At 40.2% G+C, this 19424-nt stretch overlaps 1 protein-coding gene across 2 annotated transcripts in view; it reads right to left on the bottom strand.

Moving 5' to 3' along the window:
* So (SIX homeobox 1 protein sine oculis) overlaps positions 1–19424 on the bottom strand; it is a 69117-nt gene that overhangs the window by 37512 nt on the left and 12181 nt on the right. The window contains exons 2-3 of one of the 2 annotated variants that reach the window (XM_078186600.1): positions 14764–15025; positions 9461–9695 (exon numbers count right to left, since the gene is read on the bottom strand). In XM_078186600.1, coding sequence (XP_078042726.1) covers positions 9461–9695; positions 14764–15025 — 497 coding nt within the window. Of the gene's footprint in view, positions 1–9460; positions 9696–14763; positions 15047–19424 lie in introns of both variants that reach the window. The other variant, XM_078186599.1, reaches the window with a different exon arrangement.

Genomic DNA, 19424 nt, shown 5'->3' on the forward strand with positions numbered 1-19424 from the left:
ATGACCCTGTATCGTAGCCAAGCTATAAAGTTGAAATCAGTGACGTCATCGAAGCAGTAACCGAACACCGGCGAGAAAGGTTGCCGCGCGCAATGGAAACAAAAGATTAGATACAGGGGGGAGGGGAGGTGGGTTTCAGAAAGTTTTGTCTCCGTTTCGTTCTCGTTGTCCGGAGGGAAAAAAAAACGCAACGGATGGCATTCGAGGATGAATAAAATCGCGCGGGATGATAGAGAAGCGCAGATAAACGACGGCCGGCGCCGCCAGAAATCTCGCGATCAGCATCTTCTTGTTTTGTTATCGTTCGCTGCGCGTTACTCTGTTTCGCGCGCACGTTCGGTCACCGGACACCGACGGCTACCAGACGACAAAGCGTACCGTTTTTCTGCTTTCGACAGCAACGTTGAAAGAACAATGATGACTGAGATCATAGAGATCCGTGGAGGGGGGCAGGCAACTGTCTCTTCTACGTCAGCGAGAAATATTTCCAATTTTGTTGCGACCCGTGAGAATGTTGCTGAAGAAATCGGCGTTGCGCAATTTAATCTTTCAACTTGGGTTAAAAATTCTTTTGTGTCGAAAAGTGAAATTGTGTAAGAAAGTAAGGTTATGTCGTTGTTGAAATTTGTAATATTGATGTTTATATCAATTTTAAAACGTATATATTATTATAATATCCGCAAAAAACGGATCCTAATAAAATTTAAGAAGGTTATGTGAGGTTATGTCATTGAAACTTTTAAGAAAATCAAGGCACGATAGTCTAACTCTTCATCCGGCGAAGACTCGGAGGCAGCATGAAACGTAAATAAAGTCCACACATCCGCGCGGCACCGACAGAAACGGTAAGCAATTCTTATCGCCTCGCACCGTTGCACCCGTTTAATTTTTCTTTTCTCGTTCGCCCATGATGGCGGCATGGTAGCCCACGTGCGCCGCTCATTAATTCCACGAAATCGAATCTAAATCGTGGTATTTTTGTTTCGGTGAATTGATCATGTCATGCCGCGATCGGGACAGCATTCCGGGTACCGTAATCGAGAGCGGTAGACTATATACAACACTCTTATACAATAGTAAATTCACGTTTTGACACGCGCGATCTCCCGACGAAAGGCACAGCGTCTTGAAAATCGATTAAACTGTCACCTTTGTTATTTCGGTGAAAGAAAAATGTAACAGAGAAAATAGCAAAATTATTTCCGTGTTTAGGAAACAGAAAGTCGAGTGATGAAATTGTATAGATTGTTTTTGAAGTTCTCGACGAAATGTCAACTTTAATAAGTATTACACCATGCGTCGTTTGCAGACGTAGCTCTGAAAATATATAAAACGACTAAGATAATATATTATAAGGGTGGTCGTTACTATTAGATTGATTTTTATGCGAAACAAAAATTGTCCAACTTGATTGTAAAAAAGTGTCTTTCTTCTTCCAATAGCTTTGACAAATATTATGTGATATAACAATATTCTGAAATTCTTTTAACGTTACTACAGCTGTGCATTTCTCATTGTAACAATTTTTACTTTACTAAGGGATATATATTTTTTCCTGTGACTTATTTACGTATGTATATTTCTTATTTTATACGGTTAAATTCTATATTAATCTCCGAGCGCAAAGGGTTAATATCTCGACAATAAAATGCTTTTAAAATAAGATTCCAAACGAATGGTGGCTTTAAAAAAAAAGAAAAGAAATCGCCTCGCGGTGGATTCGCTTTAAATGCAGCCTATTACACGATCCCCGCGATACGAGGGTTAAATTATTGAAGGTTGTTGCCTCGCGTAGCGGAGAGAAGTTCAAATCACGCGAACCTTTGAATAAATCGTCTGTTCTTCGTCCGCGTATTACATGCGCGCCCGCGTACGTATATCGCGTCTAAACGGGGCCGTTAAATCGTTCGATAAGAGCTCCCGCGGGAGGCTACGCCATGCGTCCCCGGTGTCGGCAGGTTTTTTTGCCCCGATACGAACGCCCACGAGACGCCCCAGTCCCATGGGGCCCCGATACCGAAACCACGTTTCCGCCCCCGCCGAGCGTTCCAGCTGTAATTCGGATCAGCTTGCGGGCCAACTTGCCGGCGGTAGCTGAAAAGGACGTCTGTGTACCGTCTGAATTTTCGAAACCTCTTCAAATCATCGAAACCGCGACGATTTTTGCGATCGAATCTTGCAACGGCGACGAATCGCATTACAACGAGAATGAAACGCGTCAGTAGTATTGGTTGCCTATAGTCAGACACACGAGCAGATAAAAGCTCGATTTTACTCGAATTTTTGCGAATAAATATTTATTTACGGTCGTTATATAAGCAAATACTTTTTAGTTGAATATTTTAATCGAGTAACAGTTATTCGATTTTTTCTTTCTATTTATTCTATTTACTCGAATTTAAAGAAGAATATTATTCGAATAATACCATGATGGTTTTCAGATAAAATTATCTGAAGATAATGCGAATATTGACTGTTTTTAATTTTCCGTCATTTTATGAGAATATCTGTACGAATATATTTAGAATCAGTCTAATTTCGAGGATCTTGTATACTATTCTCTGTCGAAACTTATTACAATATATATTTAAAAAAAAGAAGAACTGACGATCATAAAAATCGTCATTTCGTCAATCGTAAATTCTTTTATAAAAGAACTATGACAATTGTATTATTAGTTACTAAAGTAGGCGATTAGAGTGAAAGTGTACATGTACAATACACTAACAAAAGAATATATATATAGCTAATACTATACAGGGTGTATCAAAATTATTGTATACAGCTATGCCAACAAAAAGTATATATTAACCCCTTGCAGTACTTTTATCTTCGCAGATGCAATGATTAAATAATTTCTTGGAGGAGAAATAAAATTAATATTTATACTGTGCTCGCAATTACTTCAGCGCTTAAATATTAGTGGCAAAAAGACAGAATTTTATTTCGACTTAAAAAGACGACATAACATCCTTACTTAACAGGTTACTGTTAGAAATCACAATGACGCGTCAGACTCGTCAAGGTACGGGAAGGGGTTAAAAGAAATTTCGCTAGGAAAAATTTCATTCGCGCCAAAATCGAGCCTAAAGGGTTAAGATAACTGGGAAAGACAGCCGAGAACAGTGCGAATAAGTTCTCCGATCGATCGATCAAACAATTTTCGGTCGTTCGATAATTCCCGAAGAGAGGAGACCCCCGTTCCCTGTCCGTTGCGTGAGTCGCGCGCACGCGTAGCGAATTACCTCTGCAGAAAGCGAGGGTGCAGGAGGATGGTATGAATGCTTTGTGGGATTTCCTGTAATTAATATGCCGCGAATGATGCCATGCGTATCCACGATACCCCCAAAGCCATCGGATAGGACTATAGGAGCCACCACCGCGGTTCTCTCTCTCTCTCTCTCTCTCTCTCTCTCTCTCTCTCTCTCTCTCTTTCTATCGCTAGCTCGTTCTCGCTCTCCATCCCTTGTTTCTCTCTGACCTTCCGTCTCCGTTCATGGGAATACACAGAAGCCATAAGAAATTCGATACGTTCCCCGTGGCGTGACACGGCTGTGCACTGGACTGGGCCTCGCCACGGTGGTGCTTCCCACTTCCTCCCTCGCGAAATTCTCTCGGCGAGTAGAGAAGTGGCGCGCGCGCGCGCGCGCTCGTCTGTCTATCCCCGACCACCGATTCGCATCGACGGATTTCACCATCGAAAATCGAGGCATCCACCGGTTTCCTTGTCTCCTTTTTTACCCTCCGTGACTTTTGCTCGTCCTTTTTCCCTTTCGTCCCGTCTTCGGTCGCTTTCGAATATTTATGGTATCCATCGATTCGGGAGAACCGAACCCGTTCCACCGTCGAGCGACGGTCGTTCCCATCACGCGCCATTAAACGAGACTATCCACCGGAAGCGAGCCTCGCGAAACTGTTATAATGTAGGTTTAACCTCTTCGGGGGATATCGCCACGCGTGTTTGTACGTTTGTTTTTCTTAAAATTATAACGATTCCGAGTGTAGAGAAAATGAGAATCGGTTGGGAAACTATTCGCTACGGAGTGCCTCGACAATATCGATGAAACCTCATCGAATGAGATGAAATGGGCGATAATTAAAAAAGGAATAGATTGTTTCCTACTGTAAAAATTCATCCCTGAAGAGGTTATGTACTTGAAACAGTTGCGAAGAACTTTTATTATGAATAACTGTTACGTGGAACCGAAAATCGGATTGTATTAGTCGTTACTAATACTGTTACTAGCGTAAAGATATAATAAATGTAACTATATTTATTATATTTATCGTATTAAGTATTGAATTGTAACATGAGTTCTCGCTTAATTCTATATTTAATTGCGTGACAATGCTTTGCCGTGTACGAAATGGTCCGAGCAATTTCAAGACGAATTTATACTTGAAAAATACACCTAGCTCTCTGCTCGATTTACGACCTTCATTAACAATAATCATCGCGTGATATTGAAGAAGTGATGAAAATATCAATCGTGACTGAAATTGATTGAACTGGCGTCTCATAATTCTTTTGCTTTCTTATTTCAGCGAATAATTACGCTTTAAACGTTGCATTTTTGTAGATCTGTGCTTGCTGAAAATTTTATTGAAATTGATATAGAAACTATTAAAGATTGTGAAAATAAGTCTTCTAAAATAAAGTTTCTAACTCTTAAAAGGGTTAAGCAATCTCGATGAAATATTTAAAATGCATATATAGAGATTAAATAAAACTAGATTACCTTTCTGTTATTTAATTTCTGTATATGCATGCTAAAAATGTTATCAACGTTTTTAGGAGCTAGAAGCACTGTTTTCTGCTAGATTGTTTTCCTTAATAATTTTTACGAGTCGAAGATACCGTAACAACATTATTAAATTCAACTTTTGTCTTCGTAACTGTATCTAAATTAATAAATGCAAAAGTCCGTCCTTTTCATCGTTCTTTAGAAATACTTATAATTATTATATATATTTCCTGCAGCTCAATAGGTTCAGTATTTAGCAAAATAAGTTTCTTATTTTTCTATGTATTTGTTCTAATTATTTTACAAATTTTATTAAGAAGACGCGTAAGGTAAACGTAGAGAACCATCGTAATATCTTCATACAGAAGGGATTAGTTTCGGAGAAACAATAAATCATCGGACACGTGACACCTGAACAGTGAAGACATCTCGTACTAACCCTTTGGCTAGCGCAGGCGGTCACAAGTGCCTTGAAAATTTGCTTTGATGTACCGTTGACGTCTCTGGGTGACCAGAGAATCTTGTCAGAAATTATTGCAACGAACGTATGTAAAATATGATTCATATTTTCCATCATTTTTATATAAATCTGATATAATAAAATATGGAGCCTAAAGAAAATCCGATCGAAAATATATTTACCATCTGTAATTTTTGCTAACAAGATTAGAGATTTCCTAGGGAATCCTAGATGCAAATAATATGGCACGTGTCCAGGTATTTAGGAACAGAACAATAGAAGTGTAACTATAGTTATTTATTAGTTTCATATTACCAACCTCTACGATACTGTATAATAATAATAAATCTGTTAAAATGCTTATAGTTTGGAGAACGATAATATGATAATGTGATACCAAGCTTTTTTTGTCCAAGTAAATTATGCGATTTCTGATTCTTAATCGAGAAGTCGTATTATTTTTTTTTCTATCAATGACAATTAAAATTCTGCATATAACACATAATGTAGAATTTTAAAGTAAATTAGGTTAGGGCAAGTTTACATTTCTATTTTCTTCCTTTTTAAATAATTCCTACAATACTTTAACCAAATAATACCCCATTGTCTCAAATTACATCTTTCAATTTTTACTGCATAAAATCCGCCGCTTGGTAATAACAATTCTGTTCAAAATAGAACCGGCCGCGAAGGAGACGCGAAAACGTGTTTGATGAAGTTCTTCGACGCGGCGTTTAAAAGCATCCTTTAAGCCTCGCTAAAGATGGAGGAATGCGGATAATTTGAAGTTTTTACTTCGGCTGAAAAAGAAGATTTTTTTCTTCTCTCTCTCTCTCTCTCTCCCGCCACGGATGAAGGGATCCCTTGAACGAGATTTCGGGTTCCTTTTTGTTCTCGGCGCGGCGCAAAACGAAAGGAAAATGGCGGCGCGGAGTGCCCGAGGCGCGGGGCAAGCAAAAAACCGAACAGCAGTTTCTGTATGATTTTCAGACCGGGGGGGTATATATTATAACGGGACCTAAATCGACTGCGGGGCAGCCGAGAATTTTAACACTTTCCGGCCGTTGGGTAATGAAGCTTCGATTAAGCGCGCGTCAACGGCTCGTGTTACGCCTCGGCCGATTTCGTTTCGGCTCGCGAAATTGCCGGCCTGCGAATGGAGTGAAAATTAATATCCGTTTAAGTTCCGATCGTTTTTTCGAGAGAGTTCGTTCCGTTTGTACGTTATTATCGGGTTCTTCGTCGGTGTTACGGACCATAATCTACGAATCTTTCGCGCTTCGGATCTCTGAACCGAATCGAGATACGACAAAGGATTGTAAATGGAGAAATTTTTATATAACATTTAATATCGTATTAAAAGAATTAATCTGCTTAAATGTTAAGACAGACTGTGACGCGATAAATATCTTAAAATATATGACAGATATAAAATAAATACAAAATATACATCAGCATAAAGAAGAAAATAACTTTTCTAAAATTGCACATGCAAATGTATATTAAAAATCACCTCTTATTATAAAATCATATTGATAAATCAGAAAAAGAAGAAGAAGCGAGAAGAACTTGCCGAAACATTGCATTATTCAAGAAGTACGTGCCATCGCGTCAACAATAAAATTCAGGATTGTTTACCATAACACCTATTATTAAACATTTTGTTAAAGGATTCTAAGAAATTGCGAGGAGAGCACGAAATGCCAGACAACGTTCGGAATTGACAAATGGCAGTCTAGTTGTCAGACGATCTCGAACAGCATAGTTTTAAATAACGAGCGATGAACAGCACCGTCTATGAGAAACATATCGTCCGTGAAATCGTAAACGAGCTGCAAATCCTACTTTTTTTCTAAAAGCAACGTTGAGCACCGTCCGTTCCGTAAACAAATGAAATTGTTTGAAAATGGTCGAACGTATCGTCGCCGAAGTTTCATAAAGTACCGCGTGGCATCCGCGGAACGCGGCAAGATCGTCGTCGTTTGGGAATTGACAAATGGCGAGGGCGTAGTCAGAAAATTTCGAGGAAATGTCGGATCACGCGACGCGAGCGGCGGCCCGAGGGACAAGCCAGCGCCTACGTTACGCAGTTATGAGGCCGTCTTCGAGATTGCTCGGTCGTTTCTAAAATCGGATATAGAGCAACGACCTTCCAAACAACATGAAACTCCTACGCCTGCGCCCGCCAACCGAATTCCGCGGATATCAACTGCGGCCGCTGTCGATTAACTTCGAACAAGGCCACCCGCAGGGAATATTGTAACGCTGGATATAAATGCATAGATAAACGGGGAATAGATTGCTCGAAAATCCACGTTGGCATATAATGTAACTAAAACGTGAGATACTGCCACTTACGATCAAACAATTAACCCTTTGCATTTGAATAGTGACACCGAGGAACCACTAAAATTGTTCTATCACTTTCGAAGATAATTTTTATAAGAATAAAGTTTAGATTTAAAAAATTGACATAACCTTGGTATAACAAACAAAGTTTAGATTTAAAAGATTGACATAACCTTGACATAACAATAAAGTTTAGATTTATAAGATTGACATAACCTTGACATAACAAAAAAGTTTAGATTTAAAAGATTGACATAACCTTGATATAACAAAAAAATTTATATTTAAAAGATTGACATAACCTTGACACAACAAAAAAGTTTAGATTTAAAAGATTGACATATCCTTGACACAACAAAAAAGTTTAGATTTAAAAGATTGACATAACCTTGACGTAACAATAAAGTTTAGATTTAAAATATTCTTGAGTAGTAAAACTGTTGCTGCGAGTCACAAGAATCATTTTCATATTTATAAAAGTGCACTTTATTACACAGAATTAAAATATTATGAGCCAGGAAAGTTATTTCAGATCTACAGCTAGAATGGCCTCTAGTGAAAGGGGTTAATACCTACTTAACGACTCAAAAGAAAAATCGAGGAAATTCTGATATTTATTTAGCTCCAGTTTCATATCGGTTCCACTGTTCATCCATTTTGGTACTACAATGATTTCCGTATTACTTCGGCTTCTGTACAGCTCTATTTTAGACAAAAACGATGTACTATTTATACCGGGCGGTTCATGTTCGTCAACGACGAAAGGCAAGTGGTCACCGTTTAAAAATCGGATAGATTTGTGCCGCACAGTGCTATTATTAGACAAAGCGGAAGAGAATAAAAAAAGGTAGCATAGTTTCGCGGTTCATGAAAGTTTAAAGAAGAAGCTTCGGAGAAAAGTGTGCCGGAAATATAAGATTTTTTTCGAACAGTTTGTTAACTATTATTTTACTTGAGCGAATTTTATTTTATTTCAACGAGTTTTTCGTGTATTGTAATATGTGGTCGATCACACGTTTGCGTGTTAAGAAGATTTGATAATCCTTGAATAAATTGTTTTATTGAAAAAAATTTAAACGGACAACCTACAAAATCGAAACAAATTCGACTTTTTCATTTCTATAAAGCAACGTGTACTATTACTGCTCGCTTTAGTACCTACTGTTTTAAATTATTTTATTTCGACGAGTATACCGATCTTATTAACGTGATTTATACTGATAATTGCAGAAATATATCTTACGACTTTTATAAAATTTTATACGAGTCAAATTTGCCTATTTCTTCATAAATCTTGTATTTTATATAATTTTACTACTTTTACTTTTTACTACTTTACTTTTTTACTACTGTTACTTTACTAATACATTTTTACTGCAACTGCTTTATTACTATTTATTAGCTTCGCTCCCACGCCTAAAACTAGGCAGACGCGTCTGGCATGTCGCAATTTTCGGTTATTGTGGCGCGTTACGTAATGCTCGAAGTATCGCAGCCGATTGGCGATATCAATAGAACTTTATCGAGGAATAAGAAAAAATTTCACGCAATTTTAATATCACTTTTCCAAAGTATCCGACGCAGCTTAATCGGTAGATCACGGATTTTCAAAGGTTTCGCGACATTTCTGCTAATAGATATTAACTAAAAAGAGTTGTAAATTTCAGCTAGGAACTTGAAGTAGCCCTAGAGTTTTATGATCAACGTCCGCGTGTTTCTCGCGACTCGTCGCCGAATTGAATTCGTATAATTATGGCGACGAGTATCGAACGCTCGTGCGAAGGTAGGAGAAAATTCATTCGTCTCAGATAAAAATCATGTACACTGTTCCAGAGACTTCTGATCTCGCGGAAGAATAGTACGGTAATTGTTCGCTGTTGGGAACAAGTACAACAAGAATAAATACCTGTGCTCGGCCGCACGGTCCCGTTGTCTCCTGTTCTTGAACCAGTTGCTGACTTGCGTGGTGGTGAGACCCGTAGTTTCCGCCAATTCCCGTTTCTCACGGGGCGAAGGATACGGATTGGTCGCGTACCAATCACGTAGCACGCTCCTCGATTTTTCCTTGAAGCAGTAAGACATCTCCTCGCCGTCCCAGATCGTTCTCGGCAGGGGGAATTTACGTCGCACGCGATACTTCCCTGAAAATTCAAACGTCTTCGGTCAATTTTGTATTCAACGTATCCCCGTTCTGTCGTTCGACGCTGTCTCTCTCTCCTCAACGATCTTGCACACGTTGCCCTCGAAAGATACGAACAGATGCGCGGAAAAATATTGCCGGACGAATATGTTGACATTTACACCTGGTGCTGTTTTTATATGGTTTCAATTTGACACGGTTTAAGAAGATAAATTCGGTCCTCTCTTTATGCAATTTCATTCGATTTGACACGGTTGAGAAAGTTAGTCGATTTAAGTTTCAAGCGCAATTGTTTCCATTTACTGTAATTCTCTGAATGTGTTTAAGGCAATGCTATTTTTCTATGTGTTCATATGTTATTTATAGAACTCTTCTTTACATTTTAATTCCCGCAATTTTTGGTGTTATTTGGTATTAATGGTGTTCTTATTTATATCTGAATTAATGGTGTCCTTATTTATATCTGAATTAATAGTATTCTTATTTACATCTGAATTAATAGTATCCTTATCCATATCGAAATTTCCATATTTTTATCTACATATAAATTAATGGTATTTTTATCTACATCTAAATTAATGATATTCTTATTTATATCTGAATTAACGGCATTCTAATTTATATCTTAATCCACAAAACTTTTATTTATCTCCAATTTATTTATCTCACAATTTTTATCTATTATGTTCCAACTTTGAATTCGTGAGATAGGTTCCGATAAAATTCGCCGCCGATTTCCACGGAAAATCATCGTTTTCCCTTGCCAGGAGAATCGGCGCGCCGCGCGACGCAGCCATCAATTACGAAGAAAACCGCGTCAAGTCAAGGGTGGATTACGTGATTTACGTTAAAGACAGCGAAGCATCGAAATAACGGCCGCGGTATTTTTGAAACGGTTGCACGCAACGGACACCATTTTATTTCTGTCGTTCGATCCCCGCTGCAAACGCACCGCGCGCGCGCGCATTGTTTTACACATCGGCCGCCGGTTGTTGTATTCGAGCAGAACCGATTTTTATCGGTATCCTCTCGGTGTCCCGTGTAAATAAAGATTAGGAACACGCCGCGTTAAAATAGTGTGGCCCGCCGCGTGACGCGAACAGAAAACCCGTGAATTCCTCAATGGAAACGTCGGTATGCGCGACCGTTGGCCAACATTTTGGAATCGCGCACCGATCCTTGACAGAAGTTATGTCGCGTGACTAACGCATTCCGCGTCGCAGGGGTTAATATTCGACGGTATAGTCATCGAAATCCGACCGTTCCTACGTTCCGCTGCTAAAAAGAAAATAAACGTGTTAAACCAACGTATATAATCCGATATTACTAATCGCGAGAAAACAATTAAAGGAAAAAGTAAAATATTTAATTCTAAACATTTTGAATATAGCGATTTATGTAGAGGTTCGATTTAGTATTAAAAAATTATCGAACTCGACTAAACGAAATTTTGGCTAAAATAAAGGAGAGAACCGTAAAAACATTAGAATAATTGAAGAATATATACCGCGCGCTTTGTCGAAACAACTAAAAAAGAAAATACAATTCTATCAGACTCAACTGTTTTTTTTATAAATAGCTTAAACAATTTCGAATTTGCCTAGAAATCTGCAGCCTGCTCGTTATCAAAGATCACCGAAAATTGTTCGAAGAAGCGCTCGCTTTCCGGTTTGCCCTCTGGTTTTAGCGACCCCGGCAACAGATCGGATGACGCGGAATCGGTCCGCGAAAGTAAATGGAAAGATCTAATTAGAATGTCGGCTCGTTAAACCCGCGATCCTTCTGTTTACAACGGGCACGACGGAAATAAAACTGGCATGGCCCGCGCGCGCGCGAGCGCGAAATTGCCGCAGCGCCGCTGCGCGGGTTTTATTCCTCCGCGATATGTTCCCGCCGCGCGCGCGGCTATTATGATCGCCGGTGAATTAAATCCGGAGCGTTGTTACAATCTCCGCTTTGCGCGGCCCGCTCTGCTTGTATGTATTTTTACGCGTACACGTCAGTAGTGTCAAACGAAATTATGGAATCGGAGAGGGAACACAGCGAGAGAGAGAGAGAGAAAGAGAGAGAGGTGAAAACTTTCATATTGGCTCCGCCGGGAATGGTTGGAATAGCCGCGAGACACAACGATGAAATATGTGAATGAAACATTTCACCACCTCGCGAGCGTTGCTTCGACTAAATCACGAAGAAAAACCGCGCTGTATTTTCGAAATAACCGCGCTCGCCGTTTAATAATGTTCGAGCTTTTCCTTGGCGCGACAGCGAATTTATGAAACCGAACCACGGGATTTGTATGCGTTCGCGGCGATTTGAAATAGCGAGAATATTCGAAGAATTTTTCAATGTCGATGAATCATTGTTGGTCTATTAGAGTTATTACGTATTAAAGAACGTTCTATTTAGCTTCTATATTTCGATACAAATGTAACGTAATCTATTAATTGCAGTATATTCGATTACTATGCCGTTATATACAGAAATGGTGTGAATCAAGAAAATTAATACATAGATGACGCGTTAAAAATTTCGTAAAATGTAATAGCGTAAAAAATTGTTGAAACTATTTTATGTAAGCCATTGCCGGACTTTTAAGTCAAAATAAATAAAATAATTAAAATGATTTAATAATATGGAATTAATCTGACGAGAAACTATCTTAAAATCGCTTTTAAGTGGCTCACGTGCGTTAGATTATTCACTAGAATGAAGCTATTGTTCGAATACAATAATAATTCAACGTTTCCAGAAGCGTCTTTGACCGAAGATAAGAAAAGTATCGTATGCGCCGGGTCTCAAGGCTGATTGGGGGGGATTAACCAAAACAATCCAAAGATACGAGGGGACTAGTTTTCTTTCTGGGGCTCCAAAGTCAGTTGCTACAGATTCTACGAATTCTGCGCCGTATAATAAAAGCACCAATGTTAATTCAATTTTAAACCCTATTTTAATAATCAAGAAATACATATATAGGGTGTTGCAGATAAAAATCGCGAAGAATGTTACACTAAACTTTTGTCCATTCGTTTTAGAAATAATAGTAATTTGAATTAAACCTAGTCGTGTATAAATGATTAAATATCACCAGAAGTTAATTGTTAGACTGTAATTGGTACTATTTTTCTTTCATAACCTCGAAAACGAGAATCGACCTATGCCGTATACAGCTTGGCACTCCTTATACTTAACGCGGTAATTAACAGTGCATACCAAACCACTTCAGGTATTCCGATATATATATATATATATATTACGATCGGCTCTATTTTGAAAAAGAAAAGAGCAGTAAAATGTTCAGGATCCAAGTTAACCAAACTGTACAAGTCGTTCGAACGTTTCGAATATTTAGCTTGCTTCCCGTGGGGCAATCAAAATGAAATAAAATCGACCGCGTTTGTTTGCGTAATGGTAAACTATTCGATGTGCAGATAATATATAAACTAATCAAATTTAACGGGACACTCTGTGTATTTCACTTTCTATCACCGAGAGCGATCAGAAATCTGACGTCTAACTTATAAACCTAGAAGTCTTTCGCATGACTCACAGATCATGTTATATCCTATAACTGGCTTTCTCACTTCGACGGGACGCTAGACTGTTAAATAAACACTGACACCGTCGAACAAGAGTGTCCATTACTTCGCCTTGTTATTCAGGTATAGTTTGACAAATTCACTGCGCAACACTAATCAACGCTGTGCAAACAAAGCTATCTCACTATGGGAAAAAGGTACCAAAAATGAATTGTTTTAATTTTTACTAATCGTTAACACGGCTACACGACTTCAAGAATTCCACCACAAGATGAAATATAAAATATAAAGTTTTTTTTATTCAAGTTATATTCATAATTTTATCTGATTGCTTTGTTATTTATTTTAATATTTATTTAAACATATTTAGTTAAATTCTACTAAAATTTATTTTTGACATATTTAGGTAAATTTTACTGCGTAAGGTAAAGGTTTGGCACTTGCACGTTTGACACACGTATTTTATGAATTAATGAATGTTGTACACATATGAATTCCAATCGTAAAGAATAAGAAAATTCTGACATAAGTAATTAGTTCCAGAGAATATTTTTCTACCTCTTTCGGGGTAGTTTCTGTTCTATAATACGCCGTATCGTACACATAACATGGCTACAACACGCTACAGTATTTCCTCCGTAGCGTCGCACTCGGCGAACTTTTTACCGTCGCGTTTCTATGTCTGCCATTTTGCGCAACAAACTGCTAAATCAAGTACGCCTCATCTACTGAACGTCTCCCAAGCTGCAAGACGTTACGGAGGAAATACTGTACCTCGATAAAACCTTAGACCAAGGCTCGGAATTAAGTGCACGCAATACGCCGATGACGAGGACCCCCTCGCCTCTATCGGCTCGGAACACATCGAGCGCGTGTGCCTGTTGCTATTATAAAGCATAAGCGAGCGCGCGTAGCATTTAGGCGAACGCGGGTGGGCGAGACGCGCGACGGAAGTCAGGAAGGCGTAGCTCTCGACGTTCGCCGTGTTGCGTGCACTTAATTCCGAGTCCTGCCTCTTAGACCATCTATATACTGCTAGAAGCGGCATGTGTGTAGAAAATCCATAAGCTCGGATGGACAGAGATAATTGCCCGTGTCTGACGTCGCACTGGATAAATGACCGTTCGAAATGACTGACGTGTCGTGCAAGTTTAAATCGGAGGCGCGTTTAACGCGTTTGTAGCATCGTATATCATGCGTGCTTGTACAGCTTGCTATGTGTCCGATGACATGTAGATGATTTTAAAAAATTATCTAAAGCCGTGTCTATAAGTATATTTGAGAATACAAGAAAAAACACCGCGCGTCAGAATTTCAAGAGATTTTCGAGATATTCATCAGAAAACATTGTCAAAGCAAATTTTATAGACTGAATAAAATTATGCGATTTGAAACGTTACTAATACGAAGCATTAGGCATCAGAACTTTAAGCGACCAATAACATGGAAATGAAAATGTGGCATGCGGTGTTTCTCCTCGCAGCGGCGGCTACATGGTCCAAGTACAAAACACTGGTGTCTGATAATACTAACCGACTGCGCCCAGAGGCCTCCCTCTTAGTCTCTCGGCCTCGATATAATGAGCCTTGAGCCACAGGGCTTGCAGTTTCTGATGATTGTGCAGGCTGAACGTGTGGCTCTCGAGGATCCTGTACAGTTCCTTAAAATGTCCCCGATGAAAGGCGACGATCGCCTTCGCCTTCAGCACGCTCTCGTGCCGATGCAGCCTGGTGCACGCCGGCAGGGACCACAGAAACCTGCCGAGCCTCTCCACGGATCCTGCCTGCTGGAGAACCTGGACAGACGACACCATCGCCTTGAAGACGATAGACAGGGGGGGCACACTGTTAGTCGGCAGAACTCATCCCGGTCTCCTCTTATTCTAGTGTATCTTGTATATGTTTTTTTTTGTCGGATTAAATTCATCTCGCGTCTCTATCCCGCGCGTAAAAAAGGGTGCTACTCGTTCGAAAAGAAACAGTCGAACGAAAACTGTACGACGACCGACCGAAGGCCTCCGTTCTTTATCTAATCGATCGACCCGCGTCACCTATTTAACGCGCGCCCTTTTCGCGAGTTCGATGCTTTCGATCAGGGCTGCTGGCTCGAACTGTTAGGATACCGAACTTTGTACTAAATATTTCTTTCATTATTATTTTACCGGCGAACATCGAGCAATCATTTTTCGCTCGGACTTTTGACTTCGATTGCGAATAATTACAGTCGACGCTAGACTTTCCTTATTTGAGTGGTTTAGAGTCGTAATGACAAAACTCACGTTTTTCTTAACACGAGAAATGAGTGTTATTGATTATTCAGTTGCCTTTTTAATATTTTGGCATGCATAGTATAGTGATACAGGTCAACATTTTCAAAAAATGTCACTGACGCCATTACGACAATTCCATCTGAGTTTAAACGGAAATGCTTGCTCGACCATTCTCGATAAAACGCGACAAGACTGCGGAGTTTTATGCAAAGCAAAAAAAGAAAGTCGGTTGCAAGGAATAGGAATTCGATAAACGTGTACGCTTGGATAATTTCGAGTCGAAAATAGTATAACAATGTTCCCAATCTCCAGTTGTATATTTCGCCTGTCCAATTTAGCCATAAGCGCGTGAAATCTGCAGTTCAAGTGAAATAATATTCAGCAGAATTTGCAGTTCGAATACTGCGAACGATCGGTTCGTCTCCGAACAACTTCGGGCATCCGAATTTCCTCGTCGCCGGTTGCGATGCGAGACTCGTAACACCTGAACGCGAGGATACGGGTAAAAATGAATGGTAACGGGTTAAAGTCCCATTAAAGGTAAGCACGTAACACGATGGAGGAACATAATGACAACACGATCGACACACGATCGTTCATTACGTCCAAATTACCGAAAACGAGTCCCCCCTCCCCGGTTTAAAAGAAGCGACACCGGTTACGAGTCCTACACCCGCCCCGGTCGTTCGCGCGCGCGTGCGCACCTGCCACGGTTACTTCTTCATTCGCGTCGCCGGGTGCCATCTAGTTTTCGCGCGCGACCGTCCCCCCTGACGACCGATTAATCACGATGCGCGAGAAATGCCGAGCATAATGAGAAATGAGCCGTGTCGAAAGCCCGAGAGAAATGGACGACGGCCTGATCGCGATCGGGCCTTAATGACGGTACACGAAGCTTTCGATTGCCCGACGACAAATCAACCGTACGGCGTCGAGTGATCCGATAATGGGGGCCCCCCTTTTCCTGTCCCGTTCTAGTCCTCAAACGCTCTTCCGTTCCGTAACAAGAAACGTCTGGCAAAATTAACATTTCAAATAACCGTCGAAATTTTAACTAATATAATAGCCGTCTTTTTGTACTAAAATTTATTCAATTAACTCATGTCAATAACCAGCTACGCCCTTTTGCATATTCTCCTTAAAATATCTTGTATTTCTAGTATAAATATTTTAATATTTGGTTAAATTTTTGTTATTTGGAACATTTTTTATTGATATATATTTTTAGTCAACAATTTTGTTATAGAAAAAGGGCACAATAAATTTTAATATACGTTCGTTCGGTATCCAGATACCCGGTTCCTTTACAGAAGAAGGTAGGGAGCTTGGAAATTCTCCTGACAAGTAATCAAAATAATATTTCATTGCCGTAATATAAGGTAAATAAAAATAAATGTTCATATATTTATATAAAATCAATATAAAACAATAATGTAACATAGAAGCTCATCATAGTCGTACCTAGATAGTACTGTTATAAATCGTCGAGAATTATGGTTATTGACATAAGGCTTGAATACCAAAGAACCAAAAGACCACTTTCAAATTTTTTCGTTCGCAAATATGATTTAGTGCTTGAAAAACTAGATATGATTTTCTACATCGACGCTAACGTAGTTGAAAGGGATGAAATGCACCCCTAAAGTGTAGCGTGTGACAAGTATAATTAGTATTTCTCATATGCTACATTTTTGGGAGGCAAATTTCATCCGTTTAAACCGAATTACTGTCGATATAAAGTAACATCCGTCGCTTAGCTTTTCCAGTACTACACCTCACATGGAAACGCAAACAGAAGAGAGCACTTATCTAACGTCCCTTGCGAGGTCCGCAATATTTAAACTATTTTCAATGAAATGCAATTTTTAAATAACACTTTAAAATTCTACTGGACTAAATAGGATTACTTGTTACAAGAAACTGCAGCCACGATTAACCTCTTAGGCACTAGGCGTCATTATAGTGGCTTCCGCGGATGTTTTGTGCTTTATATTATTAATTATTGAATAGCTAATACTATATATAACTATACCAAAAGAAAATATATATTAATAAAGACGGTAATTTAGTTACGAAAAATTTCATACGCGCAAAATCCAGCCGTGCCGAAGAGGTTAAAATGAGATCAGCTTCTCGCAGGACGCTATTTGAAATACCACTTCGAAGGGGATCGATTTGTCTTCACTCACGAAAACAGGTAGCGCGAAGGGGACGGGCGGGATACGGGCCGACGGCACCCGGCGGCGAACGAAATAAAGAGAAAAACAGAGAGAAGGCAGCCGAGAGAAGAGAAAAGAAAAAGAAGAGCGGAGATAACAGTTTTTCTCGAACGCGAAGTCGACGGTTGTTTTTCGTATGATACAAGACAACTAGCGCCCACGTCTCACGGTGTAATCGCGAATTAACGCCACGTAATAGGGCGAACGACATCTCGCGCTGATCGACGGTGAGAATTTTTTTGTCCCGCCGGCCTAACTATATATCCCTGGTCGTTGCGCGATTGTTTAATAACTGTAAACGTCAGGCGGCTCGGTATGCTTTTAAACGAACAGTTGAATTATTGAGAGGCCGCGATCGTAAACGCTCTTTAGACCACTCTGTAAGCGTCTTTTCTTATTGCCGGCCGAGCGTAATTACCCGTTAAACGATTTCATTCCGAGCCCGATGCTGATCCCGGTAGTTTATCGAAAACGCGAAACCTTTTGCCGTAAATTATGAGGGAGGGTGGCATCCATGTGACGTGGGCAAGGAGCTAAACGCCTGGTCGTGTGCGCGACGCACTTATGGGAAACGTGTGCGAGCGTCGACGTTCCACACGCATCTATTGCGACGGGTAATGACAGTTTCTTTTGTCGTCGGATACATGCAAGCTTCCCATCTGTGCAAGTATTATTAGCTGCAGCCGGGACCACGTTACGAAGCTCGGAAATCTTTAAACATTTTTGCAGCCAACCTACCCACCCCCTAACCTCTACCTTTCTTTCCTAACCTATCTTTCTCGAATTATTTCTTTGTCTTTACTTTCATTCTTCTCTTCAAACTATTCGGAAGCAAAATCATATAATTCGATCGCGTGTCGTTTTCAGGTCTCTAGCAGCGAACTCTCAAAACACCTCCGCTTGTTTAAACAAAATTAGACAGTGCTAGGTTGACAGAAAACCGCGAGCCGTCGTAATTTCTGTTTCAAATGTTCGCGATCGAAAGTCCGACGTACGCTTACGAATTTTACCGACGGTTTCCGTTCATCTAGCTTAGAAGGCCGCGCGCGCTTAGTCTAAGACGATTATCGGATATCCGCAAGCTAAGTAATTATCAATGAAACGGTTGGAATGTAAAGCTGACAAACGAGTGCTTCGCGTTCGGGGGAATGAAATATTCCTATGAACACGAGAAACAAAAGTCCTGCGCACGCGCGGGAACGTCCGACGCGAGGAACGTAAACGTCGCACACAAAACAATTTATGGTCGCAGTAAAAACGCATGAACTCCATTAGCCGCGTGACACGCGAGTGAATCTTGGCGCGGCGCTGTACATTGTTGCGCACGATACACCTTGAGGCGCGCAGAATTTCAGGGCTGGTTTCGTCATCCCGTCGCAAGGTGCATAAATTTATGTTAAGGGTGCTGTTAAGTGTCTCGGGGGGACAATCGTTCGCGGCGGCCAAGAGAGCAGCTTCGCACGTTATTTTACCAATGCTAGACGACCCGTCTCTGGCTGTGATTATAAAGAAGCGCCCGGATTGCAAAATGGTTCCGGTGGCCTCGGGTGTGCGCCGCCGGTCCATCGCGAGGCGTTCGGAAAACTGTCGCATCGCGCCCTTCCGTCGGATCGTGCCAACCAACAACGCGCGCAAGATTCTTGTCAACTGATCGTTGCCTCGGATTGCGAAGATAATCGAAAATTTCCCATTGAACAATTACGCGC

This window comes from Augochlora pura, chromosome 7, assembly GCF_028453695.1.
Source record: "Augochlora pura isolate Apur16 chromosome 7, APUR_v2.2.1, whole genome shotgun sequence".
Classification (NCBI taxonomy): Eukaryota; Metazoa; Arthropoda; class Insecta; order Hymenoptera; family Halictidae; genus Augochlora; species Augochlora pura.